Below are 26,197 nucleotides of genomic sequence, written 5' to 3'. Positions count from 1 at the left end.
GTATTATAAAAACTGGAAGCAATCCACTGTGTTGTCTGATCCATGTTCACCCAAAAGCTGTAGCGTTGTGTTTTTGAATATTGTTAAATAAAGCTTTGTTAAATGAGCTCTATAGGGTGAATTGGAATTAAAAAAGTAATTGATGTTCTTCATTGTGACGCATTTCCTTACAGCAGCCTTTTAAAAGCATTATTTCAAGATTAATAGTACAATTGGTACTCTTCTTAATTAACCAGCCTGTCATTCATCACACAAAATGTCAGAAAATAGTTATGCTGTAGAATTAAAGATTAAAACAGCTAAGCACTCATAACAGGGACAAAATGACAACTGGCAATTTAGCTGGAAATACAAATTAAGTCATTTTTGAGATGAGGCAGAAATTCAGCATCTGTCATTGATTTATTTGAATTGAGGTCTAAATCTTAATAAAAACATACATGCAATAAGCAAGGTAAAAAGTATGATTTTTATTCTATCAGTATATCCATATCTGTGATCCAAACAGGCCTATATGGAAAATCAATGATATGATTTTCAGGAGGACAGCGATCTAAATGTGTTCATCATTTCTTAGAAAATAACAAAGAGTAAAAGCTCTTAACATATCAAGGGGGCTCGTTATGGTGTTTTCTGAAAGAAAAGGCTTAATTTCAGATACAGGACAAAATCAGTTCCAGGAAGTTTTGGATGCTAACACGCTGAACTATTTCTCAAAGTAGTGAATACTGTTCAGAGAGAAAACTGGTTATATCACACCATGCACACAAGTGCTATTGTCTTTGAGTTGAAAAAAAAAAAGAAGTCGCAGAATGAAAGGTATTTGATGTAAAAGGTTTTTCTTCTACATCTTCTTCTCTCGTGCATTTTACCCAGAACACTTCAAACTGTGTGTTCCAGGAAAAAAAAGAGGAGAGGGTGAAATGGTGAGAGGGTAACAGTTCAACCTAAACTTTGTCTTCAAGGTTGTTGTTTTTTTTTCTAGCTCACTTTTGCAAAGTCTCTCAACTAAACTCTAAGAGCACATGCTTGATGCTAAGGGCATGCAACTCTTTTTTTAATGTTTTATCTTGATTGTTTTCAGTTTATGAAACTTAAGGTTTATATGTTTTGTTATGAAGATGCAACATACACAATGTAGTGTTAGACCGGCCATGCAGATTTTGGTAATTGTCTGAATCCAGGTAAATCAGTGGATTTGACTTAAACATCATGAAGCTGTTTATTTTAACAAAACAACAATAGCAATAGTTACAAAAGTTGTAAGAGGACAAATTGAAAGTATTTGCAATAGTAAACATGTTATAGGCTTACTCTGCTGCTTGAAGCATTTGCCTCTCACAGTGTTGCATCTTTTTCAAACTCCTGAGACAAACGCTGCTCATTCAAACACATAAATTCATCATTATAAGTACTCAGGTGAAAGACATACGTTCTGAGTGCTCATTAAAAATTTGAAGGATCGCCCCAATTACCCCCCACAGTGGCCTTTTAGTGACAGAGCCTCTAATTAGTGTGAGAAGTATCTCTCTTTATGAAGAAAAAACTGAGCAGAGAAGCTGTGAAGGAGAAGGAGTGGGTCATTACTGCTGTGAGGCTGTAAGAGGCTTGATAAGTTGATTTAAGTATGTTTGAAATAAGTGTAAATGAGTCTTGCTTCTACAAATGGAAATTATAAAAGGTAATCCTCCCTGCTTTAGGTTGCATTACTCCATTAGTTCTTGTCACTTCGCACAAGGTTAGTGTACATAAACAGAGTTTTTTTTTCTCTGTCTGGAGCTGTAATAGTCAATTGAATAATCTCTAATGTCCTCAGGAGACACAGCTTAGAGATTTTCATTAACAGGAAAGGAGAGCGTAACTTTGTGGGCTCAGAATTCCTGTTTGAGCTTCTCCTCTAAAATATATTACTTGTAAATTGCCTTATTTCATAGTAATGCTAACATTTCTGCAGCGGAAAATGAGCTCAAGCAACCTGATATACGCTCCTGCATGTGCTCACGTAGTCAGTGAAGTTAAACTTGGATTCCTCGAGGATCAGCTTTAAAGTGGTTCATGTTCTTAAATAGTAACCGACTTTAGGAACATACGTTGAGCTGTGGTCTTGTTTGTCTGCGAAGTTATGGATTTTTTTGTCTGAATGCAACATCTTTTAAGATTAAATACAACCTTGAGGCACACTAGTGCAATTCTGTTTTCTTATCTCTTTTTCTTTTTTAGGCTTTAGCCATTCAAAGTAAATGGTCCTTTGCATAATACTCGCTCAATACTGTATTATTGCTTCCCTTCTGTTCTGTAGCTATACAGCACTAGACAGCTGTGTCTTTAATATTTAGTCAGCGGGAGAGCCAGACGAGCTAAAGTCTCTTTTTTTTTCCTGGAAATGAAGCAGCTTTAGTGCCAAAATGATGAATGAATAATTGTCATCACCGCTTATTTACTTCATCTCTTTTGTCACCGACTATAACAAGAGTGTTACACTATTAAAATAGCTCAAATAGCCTTGTGTTATCCTGCCCTACTTTTTTGTCATTATGAATATTCATTGTAAAAAAGTTCAGTGTGTATGTGCATGTGTCTGTGTGGCCAAAGTGTGGGAGTAACCCTACCAAGATTCGCTTGTTATAAACCAAAAGGCTTCTTCATGTTGTCGCTGTGAGCTCAGCTCTCATCATCAGCTGTAAAGAAAACAACAAGTTCCCTAGACTTACAAAGTGAGTATGAGGGAGTTTGTTTGTCAACCCGCAATGAGACCCACTGTGTAAAGACCCAAGACTTGTGAAAAAGACGAATGTGGATCACATGGGATCACTCATAGGTCCTTTTGTGTGAAGAGACAAGAAGGAACAGCCAACACTTACAGAATAGGCGGAGGCCTGTCAATCAAACCAGATCTGAGAGAACTGATGGAACGTGTAATAATCATTTAGGAGCCATTATTCAGCAGCCTTTGGTGATTTGCATTTTAAGCATTGTCTTCAGAGTATGTAGAGTATAATAGTCACTTAGTTTAAGGACATGAAGTAAAGAAACATGCTTTTTGGTTTTTTTTGAGCATTTTGAGCGTTTTGGGCCTTTATTGTAGAGATAGGACAGTGGATAGAGTCAGAAATCAGGGAGAGAGAGAACAGGGAAAGGAGCCACAGGTTGGACTCAAACATGGCCCACCCGCTTGGAGGACTACATCCTCCAAACATGGGGCATGCGCACTAACCAATGCGCCACCAGTACACTGAAACAAATGCTTTTATGTAAAATCTAAGGTTTGTGCTCTTTTATGGATACATTATTTCCATTATTTCTTAATGATGTAACATATACAAATACAATTATAATAATCTTTATACAAAACAACTGAAACGGAGTTAACAAAAAGATTAAAACAAAAAAAATTAAATCAATACAGATACACATTTGAAGCAGGAGAAGAGAAAAGGGAGGTAAAAAATAAGAATGAGAATGATGTGAAATGATGCACAAGACACATCTAAACCCACCCGATGGTGTCGAAATCCCAACCCTGCCACTCAGGCTGATGCCTATTTGTGAGAGGAAATATGTGAAAAAGGTGCAGCTTTATTGGAAGCCTCTATATCAAAGTGCCCTGCCAGTGACAAACATGTCAAATCAAACCTTAAACTGGTGAGTAACACATCCATCGTGCTCAGATAATAACGATCCCGCTGTGTGCGCTTGGCACAGGATCTATGGAAACGTTCATCTCTTTCCTGTTTTTTAAAAAATCCCCTTTTCCTCTTTGCTCTTCAAGTAGCTTTACATTGGCACCGTATTGACATTCAGCACAGGGCTGGCAGAGTGGATCTGCAGTGTGAGGATTGATTTAATGTTCCTGTTCCATCTGATCACGGACTTTGTGAATAAGATGGATGGCCCTGACAGAAAAGATACATGGCAGTGCAATGATTCCCATGATTTGGACTCGCACACACAGACACAGACCCACACACTGAAATGGAAATGAATCCATAATTTACTGATTTTGTGTCTTTTTTGACTCAACAGATAAACCTGCAGAGGAGAATGAGGGTCACAGGACTAATTACCCAGGGTGCAAAGCGTATCGGCAGCCCGGAGTACGTGAAGTCTTACAAAGTAGCCTACAGTGATGATGGGAAGACCTGGAGAACATACAAAGTCAAGGGCAAAGATGAGGATATGGTGAGTCACACACATGGGCACACACATTGTCATCTCTCTACTCTTTCCCCCCTAATACATCCAAAGACACACACACACGGCCACACTCAAACACGTGCACACACAGCGACTAGAGACCGAGTCAAGGGCAGGGTGGAGGACATGATGAGATGGCTTTTTAATTAGCTTGCACACACCGGGCCCATCTTGCTGCCCCTTTACCCCCCTCCACTTTTATGACTTCTAGATTGAATTTTATACTATTTGGGGATGAACAGCCACCAAATAGGCCACACAGCGTTCTATCATTCTTGACAGCAAACCGCCGCTGTCCTCCGTTTGGCAGGGCTACGAATGACCCCAACCTCCAATCGTGTCCTCAAATTTATAACGTGGAACAATGAGTCAGGACTTATCAGTCTGGTGTGCTGTCCCACTTGTATTTTTCTTTCTTTCATCAGAGGTTGCAACTGTGAGAAAAGCTGGGGAAGTGTGTGTGAAGTAGCTACATGCCCTGATCCTTGTCTAATATAAGTTGGGGATTCTTTCCCACACTGACCTGTAGCCATCCTGTGTCAGCTTCCATTTTCTGTTTCGCATGAAAACACACTGCTCTATATAGCCTTGCTTTCTCTGTCTCCGTCGCTCTCACACACATGCAGTAAATCAGTCACTCACACCAGAAGGTCTCTGTCAGACTATCTCAGGTCATTTGGATAAACCACTCCAGAAGGTATATTGGTGTAATTGGAGCACTAATTTAAAACACACCACTGTTCTTATAAATTATGGCCTCAAATGGTGCGAGAAATTATCTATTTTTCCCTGTAATTCTAGCTCATTGACCTTGAATGACAGCAATTTGTTGAGTGTGTAGTAGACACTAGAGACAGCGGCAGATAGACTGCTACATTACAGCATAACTGATGTTTCACCATCCTCTCCGCCCCCCATCTGCTGTTATTTCATCCCCTGCAACAGATTTTCAGAGGAAACGTCGATAACAGCGCTCCATCAGCCAACTCCTTCACCCCTCCTATTGAAGCGCAGTACGTGCGCATTTACCCACAAGTCTGCAGGAGGCACTGTACCCTACGCATGGAGCTGCTTGGATGCGAGCTAACAGGTGAGTGAGCAGAGACTTTTCTGACTGTGAACATAAAACATAAAAATACTTTGGTATGCCTCCTGTGTAGTTATTTATTTCTGCATTTGTTAATGTGACAACAGCGCTGACAAATGGACTTGTTTTATGCCTCCCTGCAGTCAGAACCGAGCTCTTGAACACAATATCTTTTGCATTGCCTTGTGGGCATTCATAAAAATTTCACACAAACGCCCAGCGTATCACTGTGACCTCATATCATTCACATTTTTGAGATTACAATAACTCTGCCAGTTCTCTGTACAACCACAGCGGCCCTGAAGGTGAATCACAAAAAACATTTGGGAAAACTACAAGAGCATGTAACGGAAGACGTCAAAATAAAAAGAAACACGACAATATATATTTTTTTAAACCACAAGGATATGTCACATAATACACCAACATGTTGTTTTGTTTGTGAAATAATGTTGTGGTATTAATGAGATGTTGCTGTAGTTGGTGAAATGCTGTTGTATTTGAGAAATGTTGGGAAGTTGTCTAAAAGTTGTGTTTGACCTTCAGGGCTTCTTGTACTACTCTGTTAAACAGTCTTTAAATGAAGACCTCGTGTAGGATTTAGCTCTCTAGAATAAAATTAATCTCCAGTGAGATATATATCAGTATAGTGATATATCTTTCATTCCCCCAAAAAGACACCTTAATACCCTTTATTACATTTCTTCAAAGTCTTTACTGTTTATATTTTAACAAGGACATGGATGGTATCTGCGAGCGTGTCTCTCAGCCTAACTAGATTGGCAGGGGGAGAACAACCACAGGGCGATAATTCAAGTATTTTGTGGGGGGGGAAGAGGGAGTGTAAGGTCACAAAGGTTACCCAAAAATCTGTTATTTTTGTTGTTGCCAGGCTGCTCCGAACCACTTGGAATGAAGTCAGGCCATGTCCAGGACTACCAGGTCACAGCCTCCAGCATCTTCAGGACTCTCAACATGGACATGTTCACCTGGGAGCCTGGCAAGGCCCGTTTGGACAAACAGGGCAAGGTCAACGCCTGGACAGCTGGACACAGTGACCAGTCACAGTGGCTACAGGTAAGGATGCTATCAGAGCTGGATCTCTTATCTGTTGTCGCTACTGTAGAGATTAAATCATTTTATTAGCAGGAAAATGAACAACAGACCGTCAGGTTCTTGCAGATAGCTGCTTTTCGCTCTGCTGAAGGATAAGCTCTCACCTCCCTGGCATAGTAATTGATGGTGTGTTCGGTAATGCATGCCAATGGATTCAATTATATTTCACAGGGTAAGGCTTCATTGATGTTTACACTGTAAGTTGTAAAGGAAATTAGATCTTGACATACTACCTCTATTAGCTAGCTCTCTATTCACCGAAAGCGTCAGTATTAGTCAGTCACTTCTTTTCTACTTTAACGCCCACACTGCCTTTTTTTTGAAAGAGTGTATCTGTTATATGTGGCTGCAGTTCAGCATTTCTATTTCAAAACAGCTAATCTATTTGTTTAAAACAAAGTATAGCTGAAAATGTCTACTACAAGGAACAAGGCATGTCTCTAAGTGAACACCCCGTCGAACAATAAATGAGATTGAGTAAGGCCCAAGGAGTTTAAAATACATATCAATCAGGCTCAATCATGCCCAGTATGCCCTCACATATGGCCGCCTGTAATAGATTCTTTTTTTTGTTCTTTAAAGATAAAAGCTTTTAGATGCGTTTTGCTTTTATAGCGAGAAACCACGTCTCACCTCAAGCTATAAAACTGATAACGTTGAAGAAATTGTGTTTGGGAACATCTTCTCAGGGAATTGAACATCAGAGGGATTTCTTTGATTTCTTGGCCTTTCTGCTGCACTCGCTCCACACACACCACCTCCTGAGTGGTGACACAGTTAGCGCTCTGTAGTCACACTGTGTGGTCGTTATTAGATTAGTCAGGTTTGGAGTCAGATATGTTTTTTATTAGACTGAAAGCTTTCTGCAGAACGTGAGGGTATATGCAGGGCTGTGTGTCGGAGGAGACAGGGTACTTAGGCTGGCCCTGTCCAGTGCCGGGGAGCTCGGCTTTAGCAAAATTGATTGCAGTGGGTAAAGGAATACTTGTGGTCTCATATTACATGCAGTGCTGGCAGGAAAGGGGAGATGCTGTATGGCCGGAGTAAGAAAATCAATGGCTTCCACTGCCAAGGAGCATTTCTGTGCACACAGGAATATATACTATATCTGCCTCTTGAGATGTAGACAGTAAGAGTTATATACTGTGGAGTGCTGTTTCACATTTATACTGATATTGCTGTATGTACTGACCTATCTTTAGATATTATATTGTGTGCATTTTTTTTGAACTCCCACAGTTAGTGTCTTCCTTTATAAGTAACCATGGCAAATAATTGATTCTCAGTGACATCACTGAATGACTTTAAAGCTTAAAGATTAATAGAATTAATCAGCCTTAATGACAAATTAAGTATTCCTATTAATCATGACGACTGCTCTGGTGTGCAGTGGGAGCAGTGGAAAGTCTGCACAGACACTAAATGTCAGACTGGATTTCTTGATGCATTACATTAAACAATATATCATTTTTTTCTAATGCCACACTGCATTCTTGTGTTTGATGTAGTAGCAGTATGTGTATTATTTGGTGTTCTTTGTAGTTCTCTAAGAAATTGTGTTTTCTTAAAGTAAAAAAAAACAAACGAGGCTACGCCTGCAAGCTAGTTCAGGCAGTCAACTCGAGCCAAACTGATTTCACACTTGACATGCGTCATTATCCACAAACACCTGACAACACCTTCTTCCAATTAGCAGCCTATTTAAGCTGCAAGATTTCCCCTCTCCTCCTCTGCTCTTTCATTCCCAGCTCTGAAATGCACCAGTACTGCACTCTCGCTCAGCCCTACCACCACCCCAACAGCCACCTGTAGGCTCTGAGAGGGGGGTTTAAGATATCATCCCATCACTCCTCAAATTTCTGCATGTAAATTAAAACTGTGAGGAGTGATTAGGTTGGAACCTAGACAGCAAACACAAACTATTTTCCGCTGCAATAAATATTGGAAACAAATACTTATTTGAGTTTTTCACTGAAATAATCGATTCCCCTTTTTAATTAGTTTGCAAAAAATGGACTGATAAGTTTAAGTGTCACCTGCATATAAGGTTTAAACAAATCTAGATGTGTTAGGAGCCTGGGGCTAAGCCGAAGTTATTCTGACCAGGCTGAAGATAAAATTGCACAGCAAGACAAACCAGACACTTTCAAGATGTTTCCAAGAGAGAGCTGAAGCTGTCAGACTGCCCTGCCAAGTGTTCCAGCTGGCAGTAGCTGATTATTTGTTTATGCAAATTAACATGTCCACGTAGCAAAGAGAAATTGTCAGAGAGACCTTATCTACTTTTTACTTTCACGGAGTGTGTTTCAATGCAACACAGGGTTTTCAAATGTTATGGCAAGTACTGTTCCAGGAGTGTAAAGAGTTTTGTGGTGGATTATGGCAGACACTGCCCAGACAAAGAAATGAACAAGGTTGTTGTGGAGGTTTTTGTGTATGTTTTGCAGTCAACAAGCTACTTAGCAAGGACTCACTTTCCTGAGTCAGGATGTTGAGATGTGGAACACATGTCATTGTGGATAGCACCAAACAGAAGGTGGTAATAAGTAAAAAGTTGAGAGCAAAGTGTTACATTTAAAAACACCTGGATTCATCACATAATAGTATGTTTTTTTCACCCTTTCTCTTTGCTCTGCTTTGATGTTCACATTCGTACCACTGATGAGCCAGGATGATACACTGATACATCATTCAACACTTTGTAAAGTCACAGTGATCTGAGCTTATTTGTCAAAGTTTTGATTTAATGAATGATATCCAGCAGCATGTTTCACTATGGGCATTAGACAATGTTCACTATTGAGAGAAGTATTGTGCAGGGAATGAAAGCCTCTTGACCCTGTAACAGTATCAATGTGAGGACAGAAAACAACATTTGAATACTTTTATCATTCATTCATTATTTGAAGTCTATTCCTCTACAAATGCACTTCTCACCTCAAAGATTGTTGTTAATATAAAGTGAACATTTCTCCAATAATAAGATGTAAAATAGGACTTTCTGTCTTCCCTGAGTCAATCAATATTGTCAGACTAGTAGTCCTTTGACATGTAAAGATATTTGAATGAACTAAACATCGGCATGTTGACAATGTTTTCAAAAGTATTTTTACACCCCCGCCCCCTTAACATTTTACACATACCCTGGCAAAGCAGATGAAACAATTCTACAATTCTACAAGAGATAGTCTTCGACTTTACTGTTTCCTTTGTCCATCTTTAAAACTTTGCAGACTCACTTCCTGTTGTGTATTTAGTTTAGAGAATTTCACACAGCATCCTAACAAGCAAATAAAGCGCTGCACACAACCATATGCATACTGTTCTCCTAAGAAATAGCCTGTTATAGTGGCACTAGGGGTTCACCAAAGAGACAGTCAAAAGGTTTTTACATTTTCAGATATATACCACAAAAGTGTAGCCCACGCCTGTGTTTCACATTATTCCCTTGTTAACTTGTCCCTTCTTGGGAAAGTAGAATACTTTAATTGTTTTATTTTTTTTTTAAATATTTCTCTAGAAGTTCACTGCTCTATATCTTCAGTATGACTGTAGGAACTGCGTTAAATATTTAGCAACAACCAGAAGAGTGGCAAGAAACTGTATAAACAACAAAAACACAGACAAAGGAAAGTAATATGTCCAATTAAAAAAATCCAAATTCTGTAAATTGTATTCAGTATAACCCTTATGATAAATAGCTGTATAGTACATAAGGGTGAAGTATGGCTCTGTTTTTAAATCTAATATTTTATCCACACATACCTTGTAAAGGCGTTCATAGTGCAAAATGTATCACTTCATTTGCACCTTTTCCATTTTAATTGGGACTCAAAGGTTACAGACAAAGTTATTCCATACCGGGGCTTCATTTGTTTTCTCCGGTCTCCAAGGTTTCACACCCAATTATCTCCTTTAGGTGATAAATATGTGTGCTGTGCGTCTGTGGCACCCTGATAATCACCCCTCCTCTGATGATGCAGAGTGAACTCAGACTTGTGTGTAAACTTTGGGAACACCATTTGGCCCGTATGTAGATGATACGCGGGTGCTAACATGAAATTGAGCATGGAGTCATTGTGACATGTCATTGTGAACACCTTCGCTAATGTGGTAATGTAGTGCAAGCTGTAACATGACATGTTTTTTTTGCCGACAAGACGTTAGCGTACCTGACCAAATAGTCAAAAAATTAAAAAGAACGACATTTTGTTCCTGTAAATATCATTTTCAATATCAATATCAATATCATTTTAGAATTTTCATAACCAATCTCCTGCTAAAGTGGCAGCTGTGGCTCAGTGGCAGAGTCTGTCGTCCCTCGACCAGACGGTTGAGAGATGCCACATGTCTAATGTTTCGTTGGGCAAGACACTTAACCCCAAATTGCTCCTGCTGCTTTATCAGCATTGGCTTATTCTGACAACAATTTTATATAGCAGCCTCTGCCATCAGTGTGTGAATGGGTGTAAATGAGTTGGTGTGACCTGTGCTGTAAAAGCATTTTGTAGTCACTTGGGTAGTCAGAAGACTAGAAAAGGCCATTTACCGTTTACCATTTTTATAAACTCCACAGTTTACATAGCATTGTACAGATTTCCCAAAATATGGTTTCACTGTTTGGCTTTAATTGTGGATCAAAAGAAAAAAAACTCCCAGCTGCAGGCATTAAACTTTGTCAGTTTTTTCATTGAAATCAAAAGCAGTTAAATCACAGGATCCAGGGAACTTCAGTAGATGTATACAAACATATGCAGAGCAGTGCGCACACAACAATTAAGAAAATGACTGCTGTGAGAGTGAAAGTTTACATAGGCAAATGCTGATGAGGTAAATTGAGGCAGCCTAGCAGTTAAAGCAATGCCTGCACATGGTAAAATGTTTATCTCTGCTGGAGCACAGGGAACTGGGGAGTCAGCACGGTGTGAGACTAAAAACCTTGACAGTGGTGTCATAGACAAGTGGAGAGACACCAGTAAAGTCAACCATCACAGTCAGAGCTGTATGAAGCCTGTTGAGTGCTGCTGATGGTGGTACAACTCTAACTCGCCTTGATACACTTCTTGATTATCAATATAATAATTTATTACCCCTAGTGACATCTGGAGAGGCGTGCAAATGAATGGAGCGTCTGATTATTGGCAAAGTGGAGATACACTCATTCTGAATGACTACCCGTGATGGTCATGGTGGATTGATGCTTAGTATTTTTGATGATGAAACTTAGCTTGAGTTTAACAGACACACTGGATTAGCCCCAGGAGTCCAGATGAATATTATGAATGGGTGTAAGAATGATAAGTCATGCTTCCACAAAATGTGTAAAAGCTGGCAGTTGACAGAAAACAGCTCGGCTGTTTGACAGAACTGGGTTGTGACCATTTGTTTGCTGTCATTGCTAAACATCCTTCAGTACAAGTACAAGGAGGTGGTCAAGACACCAAATTCACACTTTGTTGGATTTGAGAAAATACAGATTTTTACCCCCTGAGGGACCTTGTCAAGTATGAGGTATGGTCTCGAAAGAACCTGCAGGAAAACGAGTCATCCACCTGCAACGAGTAACTATGTTGTAAAATATGTTGTGGATGTGGAGTATTTGATCACAGCAAAATAGTAAGCAATCCTAGATGGTATCAACTTAAAGCAAAAGCTTTTCTTAATGTGTCCACTTATGAATGAACACTATGCACGAGCTTAGTCTTAAAAAGGAGATAACATGCATGATGATGGATCCTGGTAGTTGTTGTGTTTTAACTTTGTAATCAGTGTATTATAGAAAGATTTGTACGTAATACTGAAAATAGTTTCTCCATGGACACTATTTTTGGAACTGTTCAGTGTAAAATAAAAAGCTTTTTGAATAAAAGTCTTGCATACTTGATGAACACCACAAAGGTTGGTCCACAGGGTCATGGAGAGGGGGGGCGGATAGTTTTCATACTCTTGATATTCACATAAGCACTTGTAGCTTTTTACTAACAGACTCTGGCTTAATTTAATCTAAGATAGCTGAATATGTTTAATACATGGTCAAATTTCTATGAACAAAGGACGTCTTGGATCCAAAGTCTTCTAACACCAAAGATTGCTGCAGTAATTATACCGCAGGACATTGCCAGCTGGGCAGAGAACAAGCAGCACTTCAGATGGATGCCACCCAACACTTGATCTGGGATGATCAATCTTGTACTGGCCAGCTGCACTGAGTCACCTTCTCCTTGTCCTGTGAGTGACGGATCCTTTTCTGTCTCATTAATCTCATTAAAAGTTACTCGGGGCAAACCTTAATCTGTCAATTTTGCTCGACTGAGTAAGCAGATTTGTTGCTTTGTACTGCAAGAATCAGATTCAAACCCTTGCAGACCTGAATACTGCAGCATAACTAAGCAGAAAAAGAAGTACATTCTGCAGAAAGAGATGTTTTAAAGATAGTAGTATAGTACTGAGTGGCACTGGAGAAAGAAGTGTAGAAACAGTTAAAGTCAAGGGAATTGCTTTTTAGAGAGTTTGACTGTAATTTGAGGCATGTAACATAAATTAATTCAATCAATTCTGTGTTACACCTTTAGTCTGACTTCAGTCCAACCCATTACCACACATTTTTCCTTTTTACATTTTTTTTTTTTACGGGCCAATCGACCTTGTTTATATAAAAGTATACCCTGTTTTTGAGTGAAAAAAAAAGAAAAAAAATATTTTGAATTTATATCATTTTGAGTCTTTTACTTATCACAGAGTGCTATATTTCTATGTCTAAGTGTAAGTTTAGTGAAGATGCTGTGTTTGAATCATTTGAATTTTTTGAATGGCAGCAAATAATCACACCTGCTGCTCTCTGGGGTTAAATTGACCCCGTCCGGTTTGACTGTAATTGAAAGAAAGTGGATTATTTACCCAATTCTGTGTTACACCTTTAGTAACAACTTCATTTAAACACATTAGCACCATTTGTTTATTCCATTTGAGATTTAAGGCCAATAAGACCTCATTTACATGCCTGCATGCGAGGCAGGTAGTAATGGCATGATCTGTATATGCACTGCATTTTTGGCACATTTCCGATGTTTTGAGATCACGCTGGTTAAGGCAGAATTTGCACCTGTTTTTTGGGTGATGGGCCAGGAGGGGCAGCTGGGCGAGGGGAAGCTGCTGCAGAGGCCAAAAAGACACCTACTATTTTAACTAGTGGACATCGAGGCACTTATTCCTTTACTAGTAAACTGTATGGGGCTTTACTATTAAAGCAGTAAGGTGAAAACTGCTCCCCCTAGTGTGACTAGTTGACATTTTAGTTACTACTAGTTAACTAGTAAACATTTCCGAGCCTATGGCAAGCCCTTTTAACATTAAATCATGAACAAATTGTGGAATAACAATAATTGCTTTTTGACATGTTAGAATTCCAAGCCGATATATATCCACAATGTAATTTTCAACTCAATTCTCACTAATAATGTTCATTCTTGATATCAAAAATTCTATTATTTTGAGTGACAAAGTTCATTTATGATATCTACAATTGTTCTTACATTACAGATATCACAAATGAAGTCTAGATATCTAAAATGCAAGTCTTACTAGTTGATATTAAATTATTGATATGTTGACCAAAATGACATTTTGACATGTTGAAATGTAATTTCCAATAGTGAAAACTAAATTGCCACTTGTCAGCCAGACTAGTGAGACCGAGCCTCACTAGTTAACTGGTAGATATTTTGCACCTTACTAGTTAACATGAAGAATCTTTGCTGTTTACTAGTTTACTATTAAATCTTTCAACTCTGTACTCGTAAATTAATGCAGTCAAGACTTCACTAGTGCAGGAAACTGAGTTTTTTGTTGTTGTTGTCATAACTATTGCTTGACCCCAAACATCAAACATCCAAGATCAAAGTTGTTTTGGAAAGCAGTATGGTGTGATCATTTGCGCCAATGCACCACTTTATGCTGCGAGGTCATTTTGACCCCAGAGGACAACAGACGTTAGTAAATTCAATAAAAAACCCATAATTCAATCAAATTACCTCAAATTTAGTGTAATCATGAAGAGCATAGTACTGAACAACCCCCATTGTTTTCAGACCATTTGATGAATAAAAAACATATTTGACGGCAAAAGATTGAATTTGGTGTCAGATTGACCCCAGGACAACAGGAGGATTAAGAAATTCCATGATAAAGTGAAGCTTTTACTGTGCCTTCTGTTTCTAAGATTTAAAAGGCAGATAGCTGTAAATATGACCAAACTAATGTTACATTTCTATGTTAGAGCTTGTAGCCATTCAACTTGTATTACTTTCACCCACACAGACCATAAAATATAATTTCCTGGTTTGGGCGTTGTAGTATACTGTATAGATTAGCCAATTAACAGTTAATTAAAGGTCACAGTTTAAAGAGGTCTCAGACCTCCCGACCACATGTCTGTAAAGTTTCTTGTCAAAAGTCAACTCTGGTCCTGTATTTTATCATGCCTATAAACCACTCTATGTCAGCCCTGCTCAGCTGCTTCTGTGTCTGTAGCTTTAAATACAAAGAGCTGTGTCTGACCGCACCCCTCTCTGAAAGGACTTGGGTGGCACCAAGCTGTGGGAGTGTCACCCACCTGAGTAGAGTGGGTTACTTCCCTTTGGGATGTCATGAAGGGAAAATCTCAAAACGGCCTGTTTGAGCACACATTTTCTGAAAAGTGGAGCAGTCTTAAAGACAGAGAGGATGGGCTTTTCTGATAACTGGGGGGTTTGTAGACGGACTAGGGACACATATTAGTATTCCAAAACCATGGTAAGGTGTATCTTGTATTATTTCAAGCATGAGAGACTTAATTAAGAATGAACAATTATTTATTTAACAATTCAGGAAATAAATGTGCAAGGTCTTTGGGGATTAGACTCCATCATGACGACTTCATGTACTCAGAGGGGTAATGAGGCCGGCAGCAGGATAGGATACCCCCCTATGGAGTCTAGACACTGGTGTTGGTGGTGATTAAAGAATGTAGGATGTGATGAGACAAACTGACTGTGGAAGAGAGAGAACAGGTCTTCAAATTTGACTGCGGCAGGATGATTTATTGAGAGAGGTTGTGGCAGAGTCGGGTTGGATTAATACTTAAATGCCCCAAATCAGCTGATCCCCATAGCAGGGAGAAGATGGTTGAGAGGAAGTGGCTAAGTTGAATTAATAAATTGAATAAATGTGTGAGAGAATATAACCAGTCTTCCTGCTTGAACTTATCCTAAGCTTCATTTGTGACAATCAGCTGCCTTTTTATTGTCACAAATGTTTTTTTTTCTGCAGTTTGTTATACTTGTCTTAAAGTACTCATTACACTGTTAGCATTTCAAAGTCTTTTGTTTTTCAATTCAAAACTCCCAGAGAATTACAACTGCATTTCTTAAAATACTTCACATGTAAACTGGAGCTCTTTGCTTATTGTTCCAAAGCATCAGTGCATGTTGCCACTTAACACACTATTGTTTCATGTGGAGTAGAAGCAAGAAGGAACAATAAGTAGACATAATGCAAGATTGATTCCCGCTCAGTGCCTGTGAGTGTGCATTTGTTGTAATCAAACCGGGTATTATCATTACACCAATTTTGCATCGCAGAGCTTCCTAATCAAATCGCTACCTCAGATACAGCACTGCTGACAACAAAGTCCATGTCTTTTAATCAATAGAATTAGTTGGGTGTTTCTTTCATCCATCCACAGAGGAGAATGGCTTTAATTTGTCCCATTGAAACTCTCAGCGCTTCTTGAGTGTTTATGCAGCAAAGATGAAGCATGTCCTTTCTGCACACAGAGAAGCTGCCTCAGAGAGAGTAAAGGCATTGTAGCATGAAAGGATTTAAGAGGGATTTTGATCATCTGGAATAGCACTGATCACGTCTTTATTTCAAGAACAAGAGACTGGCACTTTGTTGAAGTGACTTGCATGGGAAAATGGACTGTAAGCATTTACAAAAAACTTTCAAGGGTGTTTCGTATTCTACGTCCTTCAAGCTTGATGCCCCCCCCCCCATGGGTAATGCTATACTTGCTATCATGAATTCTTTGGCAGAATGTAGAGGGTCTGATCCCAAATCAAGCATCTTTATTGCTGTTTTGATATAATGATAGTCAAAACTACATAAAGGCCCTTTTCTCAGCAGTTTTGGACAGGACAAAGTTCTAATCACGCCCTTTATTTTAGACCCTGTTCTGCTTTGTAGCATTATTGTCTCACCACTTTCCACACAAAACTTGATCAATAGGAACATCACTGACGGGCAAGTTTTGTTGCTGAACTGATGAAAGAAACCGTGTCAGAGCGACATCTCTTCCAGGTGTTTCTGTTGCAATCAGAGAGAAGCACACAACCATTTAGGCACAGCTGTGATGCAGGAAAAAAAAAAAGGAAATGTATGAACTCAGGCTTCAGGATGCCTTTTAATCTGTCTGGCTGCAACTTTATGTGCATGAAAATAGCCCCTTGATTCAGTCTTCCTAGGATTTTACGTGACAGCCATACCAAAGAAAAAACAGGTTCCATTGAATTCCCATAAACATTATTAGATATACATCAGTGCCAAATGTAGTGGCTGAATAACAGCATGGTTTCTGTGGCTTTGTGTTGACTATTTCTGAGTTCTAGCACTGCCCACTGATAGGAATCTTGTAAGCCAGAACAACAGATGTAACCATGACTGCAAATTGCTCAGCAAGCTCTTGCTTTGGCAGATGTACCGGGCCAGTTTCAGAGAGGCAAGATCAAATTTGCACCATTTATCTGTGTGCAGTGTATGCATGATTATAACACTTGGCAAGTTAAAGATCATATTAGGAGGACTGGTTGGGGGCCATTATCAGACTTCTATGGAGAAGTATGTCAGTTGGGACCTGTCTGATACTAAATATCAAACTTCTGGCTGCCCCAGTTAGAGACTCCTTCATATTCAAATAAATCTCCAGAAATATATCCATAAAAAAGTGTTGCCAGTAGCTTTTCCAAATTCAATCATCTTGAAAATATTATCCAAGATTTGAAGAAGGATCTCAAAAAGAATCCACTTCAAATTCAGAAAGATGCCTGATGTTAATTTCATTAAGGCATTATCATCTGAGCCTCATTTTAATCCTGTCCAATAGGGCTCTTTCTTTTCTCTATTCTATTCACTTTCCCTGCAGCTAGTATGCTGATTCAATTACCTTCTCAATTAAGTTATGGAAGGCATGCTAAATCCATCTGCTTCCTGATTCAATTGGGTGGTTTTAAGCTTCCCCTCCCTTCTGGTAAATCTTCAAATATACAGGTCTGCTTTGAACCTGTGTAATGTTTCACTTTCATTATCCACGGCAGCCATCTTATCCTTCAACACCACATCCTGATCCTCATCACCATCTCCCTCTCTCTACCTCTGTCCCTCTCACTCCCTGTCAGCTAACGTAGGCTGCATTTATCTGTTTTATCTCAGGTTGAGTGATTCATGAGTCTGCAGCAGCTTCTGCTGTAATCGTGGGATCTGCAGGAATCTTCAGAAGTAAAGGTGCTTGAGCTTAAATCAGTGCGGCACAGATTGGGTCCAGAGTGTTCTGCATGTGTATCTTATGGTTTCAGAGTATCTGTGTAAGCCATCTCTTGACAAGCAGACTATCCCCCTCTCACATCCCTACATTTAAATCAGACATCTTTATGTTTTGCACCCTGGAGAGTGTGGACTGCACTTAAAATGCAAGGCTGCATGCTACAGTATTAAGGTTTAACAGAATAATCTGAAGTTGAGGGTCTCTGCAAAAAACGGGACCTTGATAAATATCAGGATATTTCCTATTGCAAAAATCGGATCGAATGTTTCTATTCTGCAATTTCATCATTTTTTTTATTGTTGCGTGTGAACCACATCATGTTTTTGATGTGCAGAGAGTGTTTGTGTGTATGTGCGCACACGTGTGAGAATTTGATATGAATATTTCATATACCTTGTGAGAAGCAGGAAAGGGGAGCGAGGTATGATGAGCCATGAGTGCAGCAGCCAGACTTATAAACAGCTTTATTTTTAACTCACCTATTTTCTAAGACCTTTTAAAACCTGCATCATCTTTGTTACGAAGGGAACATCATGCACCATTAAATCATTTCACATTTAAACACTTGCATAATATTCGAACAGACAGCAATCTTTTTCCCTCGAGCAAGAACTATAGATTTGATTTCATACACAATCACACAGGGAGACATATGACTTTTGTTTTTAACAGTAAGTTTACACCAAATGTCTCGTTACAGTGAACATTTAACAGAGTGTGAAATCCTCATAGTCCCCTACTAGTGCAGTGTTTCTACAGATGCTGGTTTTTGTAGTTGTAATTGCCATAAATGAGCCAGAACACCACGTTTGATTTCCTTTCTTCCTTTTAGCTGTACACTTCTCCCTTTATCGGTACATGCAACCATAAAGACAAAGTTTGGCATTCTTACATTTCACATTTATTAAGATATTTCACTTTAAAACCATACATTTAAGCATAGTGGCACAACAGAAACATCTGAAGATCCCCAAAGTCTTTCAAAATCCTCCATTGGGGACCAACAACTTTGAACCTATCAGACCCATACATGTTGATGTATATTGTGAGATAAAATAATTATGAAGACCTGCTGGTGTCGCTGGTTGATCACAAAAAACACCATGGTACCAATATTATCTGTTAAGGCACCGATTGACCAACCAGCAGATTGCCATCCCAGAGTCACAATGCTACTGTGGTTAAAAATAATTGACTTCAATATGAGCATCGTGTTTGTTTGTTTGTTTGTTTGTTTAGAAATCTGTTTTGGTCTTTTCAGAAGGCTTAGTGTTGTCTACCTGTAGGTGTTATTTATTATATGTTTAAGCACATTAGGCATGCCTACTGTAAAGATACAAGTGTGTTGGCAAGAAATGGAGTGAAGAGGAGCAGAGAGAGAGAGAGAGAGAGAGAGAGAGAGGGGGAGAGGGAGAGGGAGAGGGAGGGAGAGGATGTTCAGTGCAAAGCAATGTCCATGCCATGCAAAACTGTTTGGCTTTTAAATTTGTAGGCTTGCCAACATTGTGCGACTTACTGTGAGTCACTGCGAGGGTGCTATTCTCCGTTTTTGTATCACCAGCATTTTGGCTGTAACATGAGCCTGAGCCAGCCAACCAGCTGAGCCTGGTGATAAACCGCTAAAGAAAGTCATCTATCCCCATGTAAGACCGTCTTTCCATAAGGAAATGTTTCTTTCAGCAGAAAACACATGTTTCATATTCCACATCCAGCTCTTTAATATATACCTGTCAATTTAAGGAGATGGGTATACAAGTTTGATAGCATGCCGGAATGTTGTTCCTACTGCACTCGTCATTATGATACAATGTGACGCAGATATGAGGGGACTCTATGACATTGCTTTTACAAGCCGCTATACCTCTAATGTAACCAAATGACTCTTCAGACTGTGTGTACACTGTCCTTTCTCTGTGTGAATGCTCAGCTGACATTTATACCTTCTGACATCCCAGCACCTCATGTCGAAACACTCCTCACAGAAGATGTCATAAAGGTTTATGCTGTGTGTGTTTGTGTGAGTGTGTGTCCAATCAGAGCCGTACTAAAAATAAAAAGCAGGATTCAAAATGTATCTTAATTGCCATTTTTTGACTGGTTACTGCTTCACTTTGATATTTAGTTTTACACAACATGAAAACAACTGAGAACTCAGATTGTCACAGAATGACAAAAGATTATAATATGCCGGATAGTAAGTTACAACAGGAAAAAAGAAAAGAAAAATAAACTAAGTTGACAGTATTTGTGTGTTTGTGTTTGCATTCTTGAGTAAGGGCGAGAGAGAGATAAGATAGTCATGAAGGAAGAGACCACCTCCAAAGATAACATAAAAAGAAGTGTAACTTAAAAGACAAATAATTATCTTGTACATATTAAGGGCACCTTCTCTTTCACTATAATATGCTTAAAAATCCAGGGCACACACATACATCTTATCTTGCATGATTACAAGTAAAACATCTCTGCCTTGTCATTAGTTGTGATTATAAAGAAATAGTTTGTATCATCAGATGTGACATTTGAGTTCACTTGTGTATTTGTGTCTCATCCTGGAACAGTTTCTCTAAAACATGCTCAGCATGTGTTACTAAAACATGCTCAGCACTGACTCATCCTACAGGCTGCCTGAAGGTATTTAGGTTGGTGTACCATCTTGAAAATATTCAAATCTGGCCCTCAGCACGTTGTAAGCACTAAAGAAACGTTTCTCCTTTTCATTTTTACTTGCAGCTTTGTATAACCAGATGTGTAGACGTTACTTTTAATTTAGTCATTAGGGCCTTCTTAGTCCACCAGGCAGAGTCTATGAATCCCTGCAGGCCCAAAGTAAATCAACACAACTTTCATTTAATATTTTTTGGGGCAAATGTAATTGCTTTTACGGAACGTAAGTAAGCTGTACCCTATTTCATATCTTTTCATTTACACTTCTTGTTCTGTGATAATGTGCAATAAGTCTCATAACAGCATTTGAAGCTTAGGGAGACACTTGGTTCCTCTCATAGAATACGTTTTGTTAGCTCACCTGTGTGTGCAGAGACACATTTTTAAACCCAGAAAGGTGTCATGACACAAACAACAGGCTTTTCTTTGCACTCGGTAGAGAAGTGCTGTACTCAGTGAGCCATCTGTCTGGAAATTGCCACCCATCATGCTTCACTTTTTAGTCATTTTGGGGTAGCTTTTGGAGACTTTTTTTTACGCTAGATGGGTTACTGCGGCACAGAGGTGTGATTTCATACCTCGTGGAAAATTTCAGGCAAACAGCAGTTTGGTCAGGTTACCTCTTCTATGGCCCCAAACACACTGAGAGGCTGAGATGTCCCCCCTTTATAAAACAACATGGCATCATGTGACAGTCAATTTGGTTTGGAACAGTCATTATGGGCTGCCTTGCTCACAGATACATTTGAAAAATAAAGGTCAAAAATGCAGATTCAACACAGTTCAAATTTCAGATGTTAAAATGCTCTCTCTGGAGCCCGAGTGAAGTCTGGGGCCATTTTAGCACTAACGTGTGTGATGTTGATATGTCAGGTATATTGTCTAAATTTATCACATGAAGTTTATACAGCAAATATTGCTGGTATGTTGTGGTGTTTAAATATATGATCATGATAATGACCTGCTGTAGGTATTCTTAAGACCTCCTGCCGAGAGAAGAGTAGATTTAAGCTTTAATAATAGCTTCCCTGTTGTGAGGTTGATGGGCCCTAGCAGTGTCCTCCTCATGGCTGTTTTTTTTTTTTGTGCATGTAATTCAAACCCACTGTGACCTCCCACAATGCACAGTGAGTATAGATCACACACACACACACACACACACACACACACACACACACACACACACACACACACACACACTTATATATCCTACATGCTTTGAAGAGTAAATGAGTCTTCAGCACATACATTAAAATTAGAGAAGAATGAACCAGGATTCAATACATGCACATGCTGTATTTATGAAAAAAGAAAACAGCCTCCTTCAGCTCCTCATGAAGCTGAATCTCACTGCAGTAATCTCTTTATCCTACATGTGCAAAGCCACTTCAAATAAGGACACGAGATTTACATGCCAACTCGTGTCTTAATGAGCAGAGCAGACGAAATGTTTGTCTGGCAGAAGTACATAAATGTTGCCCCCTCGCTTGCTGACATCAAAGGGATGAACAAATAAGTAATTGACCCTCTCTCTTTTCAATGTGCAGCTTTATTGTTGGGGAAACTGGAAGCTTAGAATTGGAGCCGCACGGATCTCATTTTTTAGTCTCAGACACAGCCAGCAAAATCCTAAAATTGATTCTCATGTTTTATTCCTTTGGAACATCTATGCCACGAGCATGCAGAGATTGCTACAGAGACTCCACACACGCGCGCCTAGTACGTCTGGGTGAGCAGCTCATGAAGGAGGGAACGGGGTTGAGAGAGTGTGATGGAAGACAAGAACAAATGGCGGGGGCTCGGGGAGCGGCCTTGCTTTAACAAGCTTATCTCGCTCCCTAATTCGGTTTGGGCCATCAAAGTGTTGAGAGCCGGCGTCGCTAGGGGCGGTTGTGTTTTTTTGACCGCTACCTGTGACGGCAATTACAGGTTCCCCTTCAAGCCTGCCTTTGTTTTCGTGGCAGACTTGACTGCTTGGGTAGAACAAGATTGCCTCAACATTCTGCGACTGGAGCATAATCACAGCCTCACAATGCAAGGTGCCATCCCCCTCTAAATCAACCAAACAGCCCCTGCCACTGTTTCTCTTGTGGCCTTCTTTATCTCTCAGGTGGTGGTGACATTATGGCTGCTATAAGAGCTGTTGTTTAAAGGTATTCATATATATAACAGGGGAATATTCACCCATATTTCATATTTCACCCAGACAGCACTTTCTGGGTTGCACTCAGGAGCATTTCTTTTCACGAAACAAAACCAAACAGGGCTGGTCTGTTTTCACATGTGAATTCACATTTAATGTAGCATGCGACTTTGAAACATGTACATCATTGCATAATGTGTAACCAAAGATTCTTTATTCTTATAAGCATGCAAAATTAAATGCAGTGTGTCCTACTTTCATTAGCTTAACATCTCCCAAATGGAGAACAGGGAGATTATCTTCTTGAATGCCTTTTAGAGAGCAGTGAGTTCACTTTGTGCGTGTAAGGACTGCAGGTCAGGCCTGAATTTGTACACAGCAGGGGGCTACATCTACTGTTAGGAGAGAGCAGTCCTAATTCTTGTTGTCGCAAGGAGAAAAAAAAGAAGCTCTCGCGTAATGTTTAAAACGTATGAGAGATGAGAACTGGAAGTGAGCTCATGCGAATCAATGCTCCCGTGTTTGTAACATATTGCAGTGCAGTGCGAAGTGCTGAGATGTGGTGTTGTGAAGATCAGGCAGTGAAATGAAACTCAGTCGTAACTCATGCTCAGTCGTAACTCATGCATGTTTTCTTATTTGTTTCACCTACACAGGGCCCTATTTTCCTTTGTCAGAGCGGTGTGACACTGTGTATGTTGGCCTATGACCAAGCCTATTAGTGTGATGTATGGTTGTCTCTGTGTTGTGTATATTCAGCAGAAGAAATAAATCTGCATGCTAAGGTTTTTTCTAGTTCTGCTTGTGCTCCTTAATGTTTTCCACTTTCTCTCTCATGACACCAAAATGCCAACTTGCACCTTGTTTTCCATCCTGTATTGATGCAATATGATGCTAGTATGTAGATGTACGCGATATTTCTGTCTTTATTTAAACTCGAAAATCATTGAGAGCATAGCCCTCATTTACAATGACGTCGAGCATTAAAAACACTCAAAAGAAAAACGTACATATATATGTACACATACACATATAAGTATATGCATATACTGTATACATAAACACACACACATATATATCAAATATTTATATCTTCAAGACATTAGAATAAAACAAAAATACTACTTAAAAAAGTAAAATAAACATGATAATTGTGTTGACATAGTTGAGTTAATTTGGAGTTTCTTAAGAAATAACAGCAATGAACAGTTGACTTAATGGGCTTCAGAGATGGATGTTTGTTTTGTTCATTCTATATTATATAGAATAAACATTTATATTGCACAACACCCACTGCTTAATGCTCAGGAAACATCAGTCGGAACTATTTTTACAACCTTTATGTTCCATTTTAATGGGGCTTGTACTTCTGCGCTGCACTGTATGGCCCATTTAAGTAAGCAACGCCCTCCTTTTTGCTTCCACTTTAGATTGTTCTCATGTATTATTCATTAACATCATTAACACAGTGCAAAAACTTACCTAGAAAACGCTCGACCTGTTTTACAAGTAATGGCAAAGTGTTTTCTCTGAAACAGAGTGAATCAGGTAAATGTAATTGAGCTAGAGTACTATTTCTTGTTTTAATGCATTTTGGGGAAACAGCTCAAACACGTTTCGAACCTCAGCCATACAGAGCTGTGTACTTTTTTTGTAAGATAATGAAGCATAATTGAATCCAAAAACATCAATAGAAGTAACAGTTTATGTGTTTACTGTCTAGCACCCTTGTGCTGTAAATTGCTTGAAACAAATTGGAACCTATAAAAAATTAACCCAAATGGAGCAGTCTGCATCTCAAGCTGCTGCTGCATGCGATTTCTGTTCTGCTGAGGCGAGGTTGTGGACTTTGCCTTGCTGTTCAATTTTCTGTGAATTATTGAAACTGACTTTTTGCACTCAGTGTCTTAATACGTAGATCCTCTGATGACATCAGTAGAAAAAACAGAGATGCTGACTAGTTAGGGAAAATGTTGCATCTCTGAAATCTTTTGACAAACCAAGTTTCTTAAGAAATGAAATGTTTAGTAAACTCTATTCTTCTCTGTCCCTCTCCTTTTTTTTAGGTGGACTTGCTGGTGCCTACAAAGGTCACTGGCGTAATCACCCAGGGAGCTAAGGACTTTGGCCACGTCCAGTTTGTTGGCTCATACAAAGTGGCGTACAGTAACGATGGAGAGCGATGGAAAGTGTATCAAGATGAGAAACAGGGAAAGGACAAGGTAAGGAGCCATATTATTTTTACACTAAAATATCAAAAATAATTAAAAACAGACTAAACCTATTTTTTTTGTTGTTGAGTACTTACTTTACCTCAAATATTTCCAACAGTTATCGAAGTGAAATCCTTAATTTTATACAGTAGTTGTAACTGGACTTCTCTTATCGCGGCGGCAGCCATGACACAGCCGCCATCACAGACACAACCTGTTTATCCGTGGAAACTGTACTGTTGCTGTATGTGTGATTTAAAAAGTTATGTACATTATTCTTGGATACTCTATCGCTAAACATATTATCATCCTCATGTTTGTTTTGCCCAATCGTCTTCACTACAAACTCAGAGTTTGTTTTCATTAGGAAGGGGTTAGAGTAGCAGAGAGAATCACTCCCATGATTCCTCGCCAGCCTCAACATCATCTTTTGTTATTGTGTTGATTGAGAGCCCCCTGGCGGTGGAATGTACCTACTGTTAATTTAAGCCAGATCTACCAAACCAACTACAGAACTGTTAATCAACTATCAAATTGTCTTTTTTGTCATGCTCACAAAGCAAACATACTAAAATATACAATGGAATCATTTATGCATGTCTTTGGGCACTTTATAAGTCGGTAAGAGCAAGTGTTGAATTATGCATTACACAACAATGGAAAGGGGCATTCTGGGAAGAGATAAAAGTAAAAAGCACTTGGAGGACAAAAAGCAAAAGCAGGAAACATACATAACGGCAAATGTCAAAAAGTTTTCAGCATCAAATGTCCATTTGGGGACTCGTCCGTTTCGTCTTTCCATTCCCCTTTATCACCGCCTTATCTGTGGCTCAAACTGAGCCATCCTGGTCTGTCCTACTGCCTCTCTGTGGTTTAGCATCAGATAAGACCGTGCTGTCAACCTGCTCTGGCCAGTGCTCGGCTGAAAATCTTGTTTACGGTCCTTCAACAGAGTGCATGTCCCTTCCAATCGCCCACGACAACAGAGACAGTGCAGGCCTGAAACAGCCTCTGTGCTGATATCAGGAGAGCTGCAGGCACAGGGTAACTGCGAGAGCCGAAGCCTCTTGTCTTTCAGATACCGGTCACAAGAGAGGTTGTGTCTACTTCTCTCTGTGCTGTGTCACAAACAGATAAGCTTGCTTTGTCTGCATGTCCATGCATTTGGGATGTCTTGGATTTGTTACATCAAGTAACCAAGA

General features: G+C 39.4%; 1 protein-coding gene across 1 annotated transcript in view; it reads left to right on the top strand.

The window, feature by feature from the left end:
- The window catches only part of LOC110002131 (EGF-like repeat and discoidin I-like domain-containing protein 3), a 110,437-nt gene that overhangs the window by 72,088 nt on the left and 12,152 nt on the right, over positions 1-26,197 (top strand). Inside the window, exons 6-9 of the mRNA XM_020657788.3 lie at positions 4,024-4,179; positions 5,140-5,284; positions 6,174-6,358; positions 24,849-25,004. Coding sequence (XP_020513444.2) covers positions 4,024-4,179; positions 5,140-5,284; positions 6,174-6,358; positions 24,849-25,004 — 642 coding nt within the window. The remainder of the gene's footprint in view (positions 1-4,023; positions 4,180-5,139; positions 5,285-6,173; positions 6,359-24,848; positions 25,005-26,197) is intronic.

This window comes from Labrus bergylta, chromosome 2, assembly GCF_963930695.1.
Source record: "Labrus bergylta chromosome 2, fLabBer1.1, whole genome shotgun sequence".
Classification (NCBI taxonomy): Eukaryota; Metazoa; Chordata; class Actinopteri; order Labriformes; family Labridae; genus Labrus; species Labrus bergylta.
Note: the sequence above shows the minus strand (reverse complement) of the source record. Positions and strands in the feature narration are given on the sequence as shown.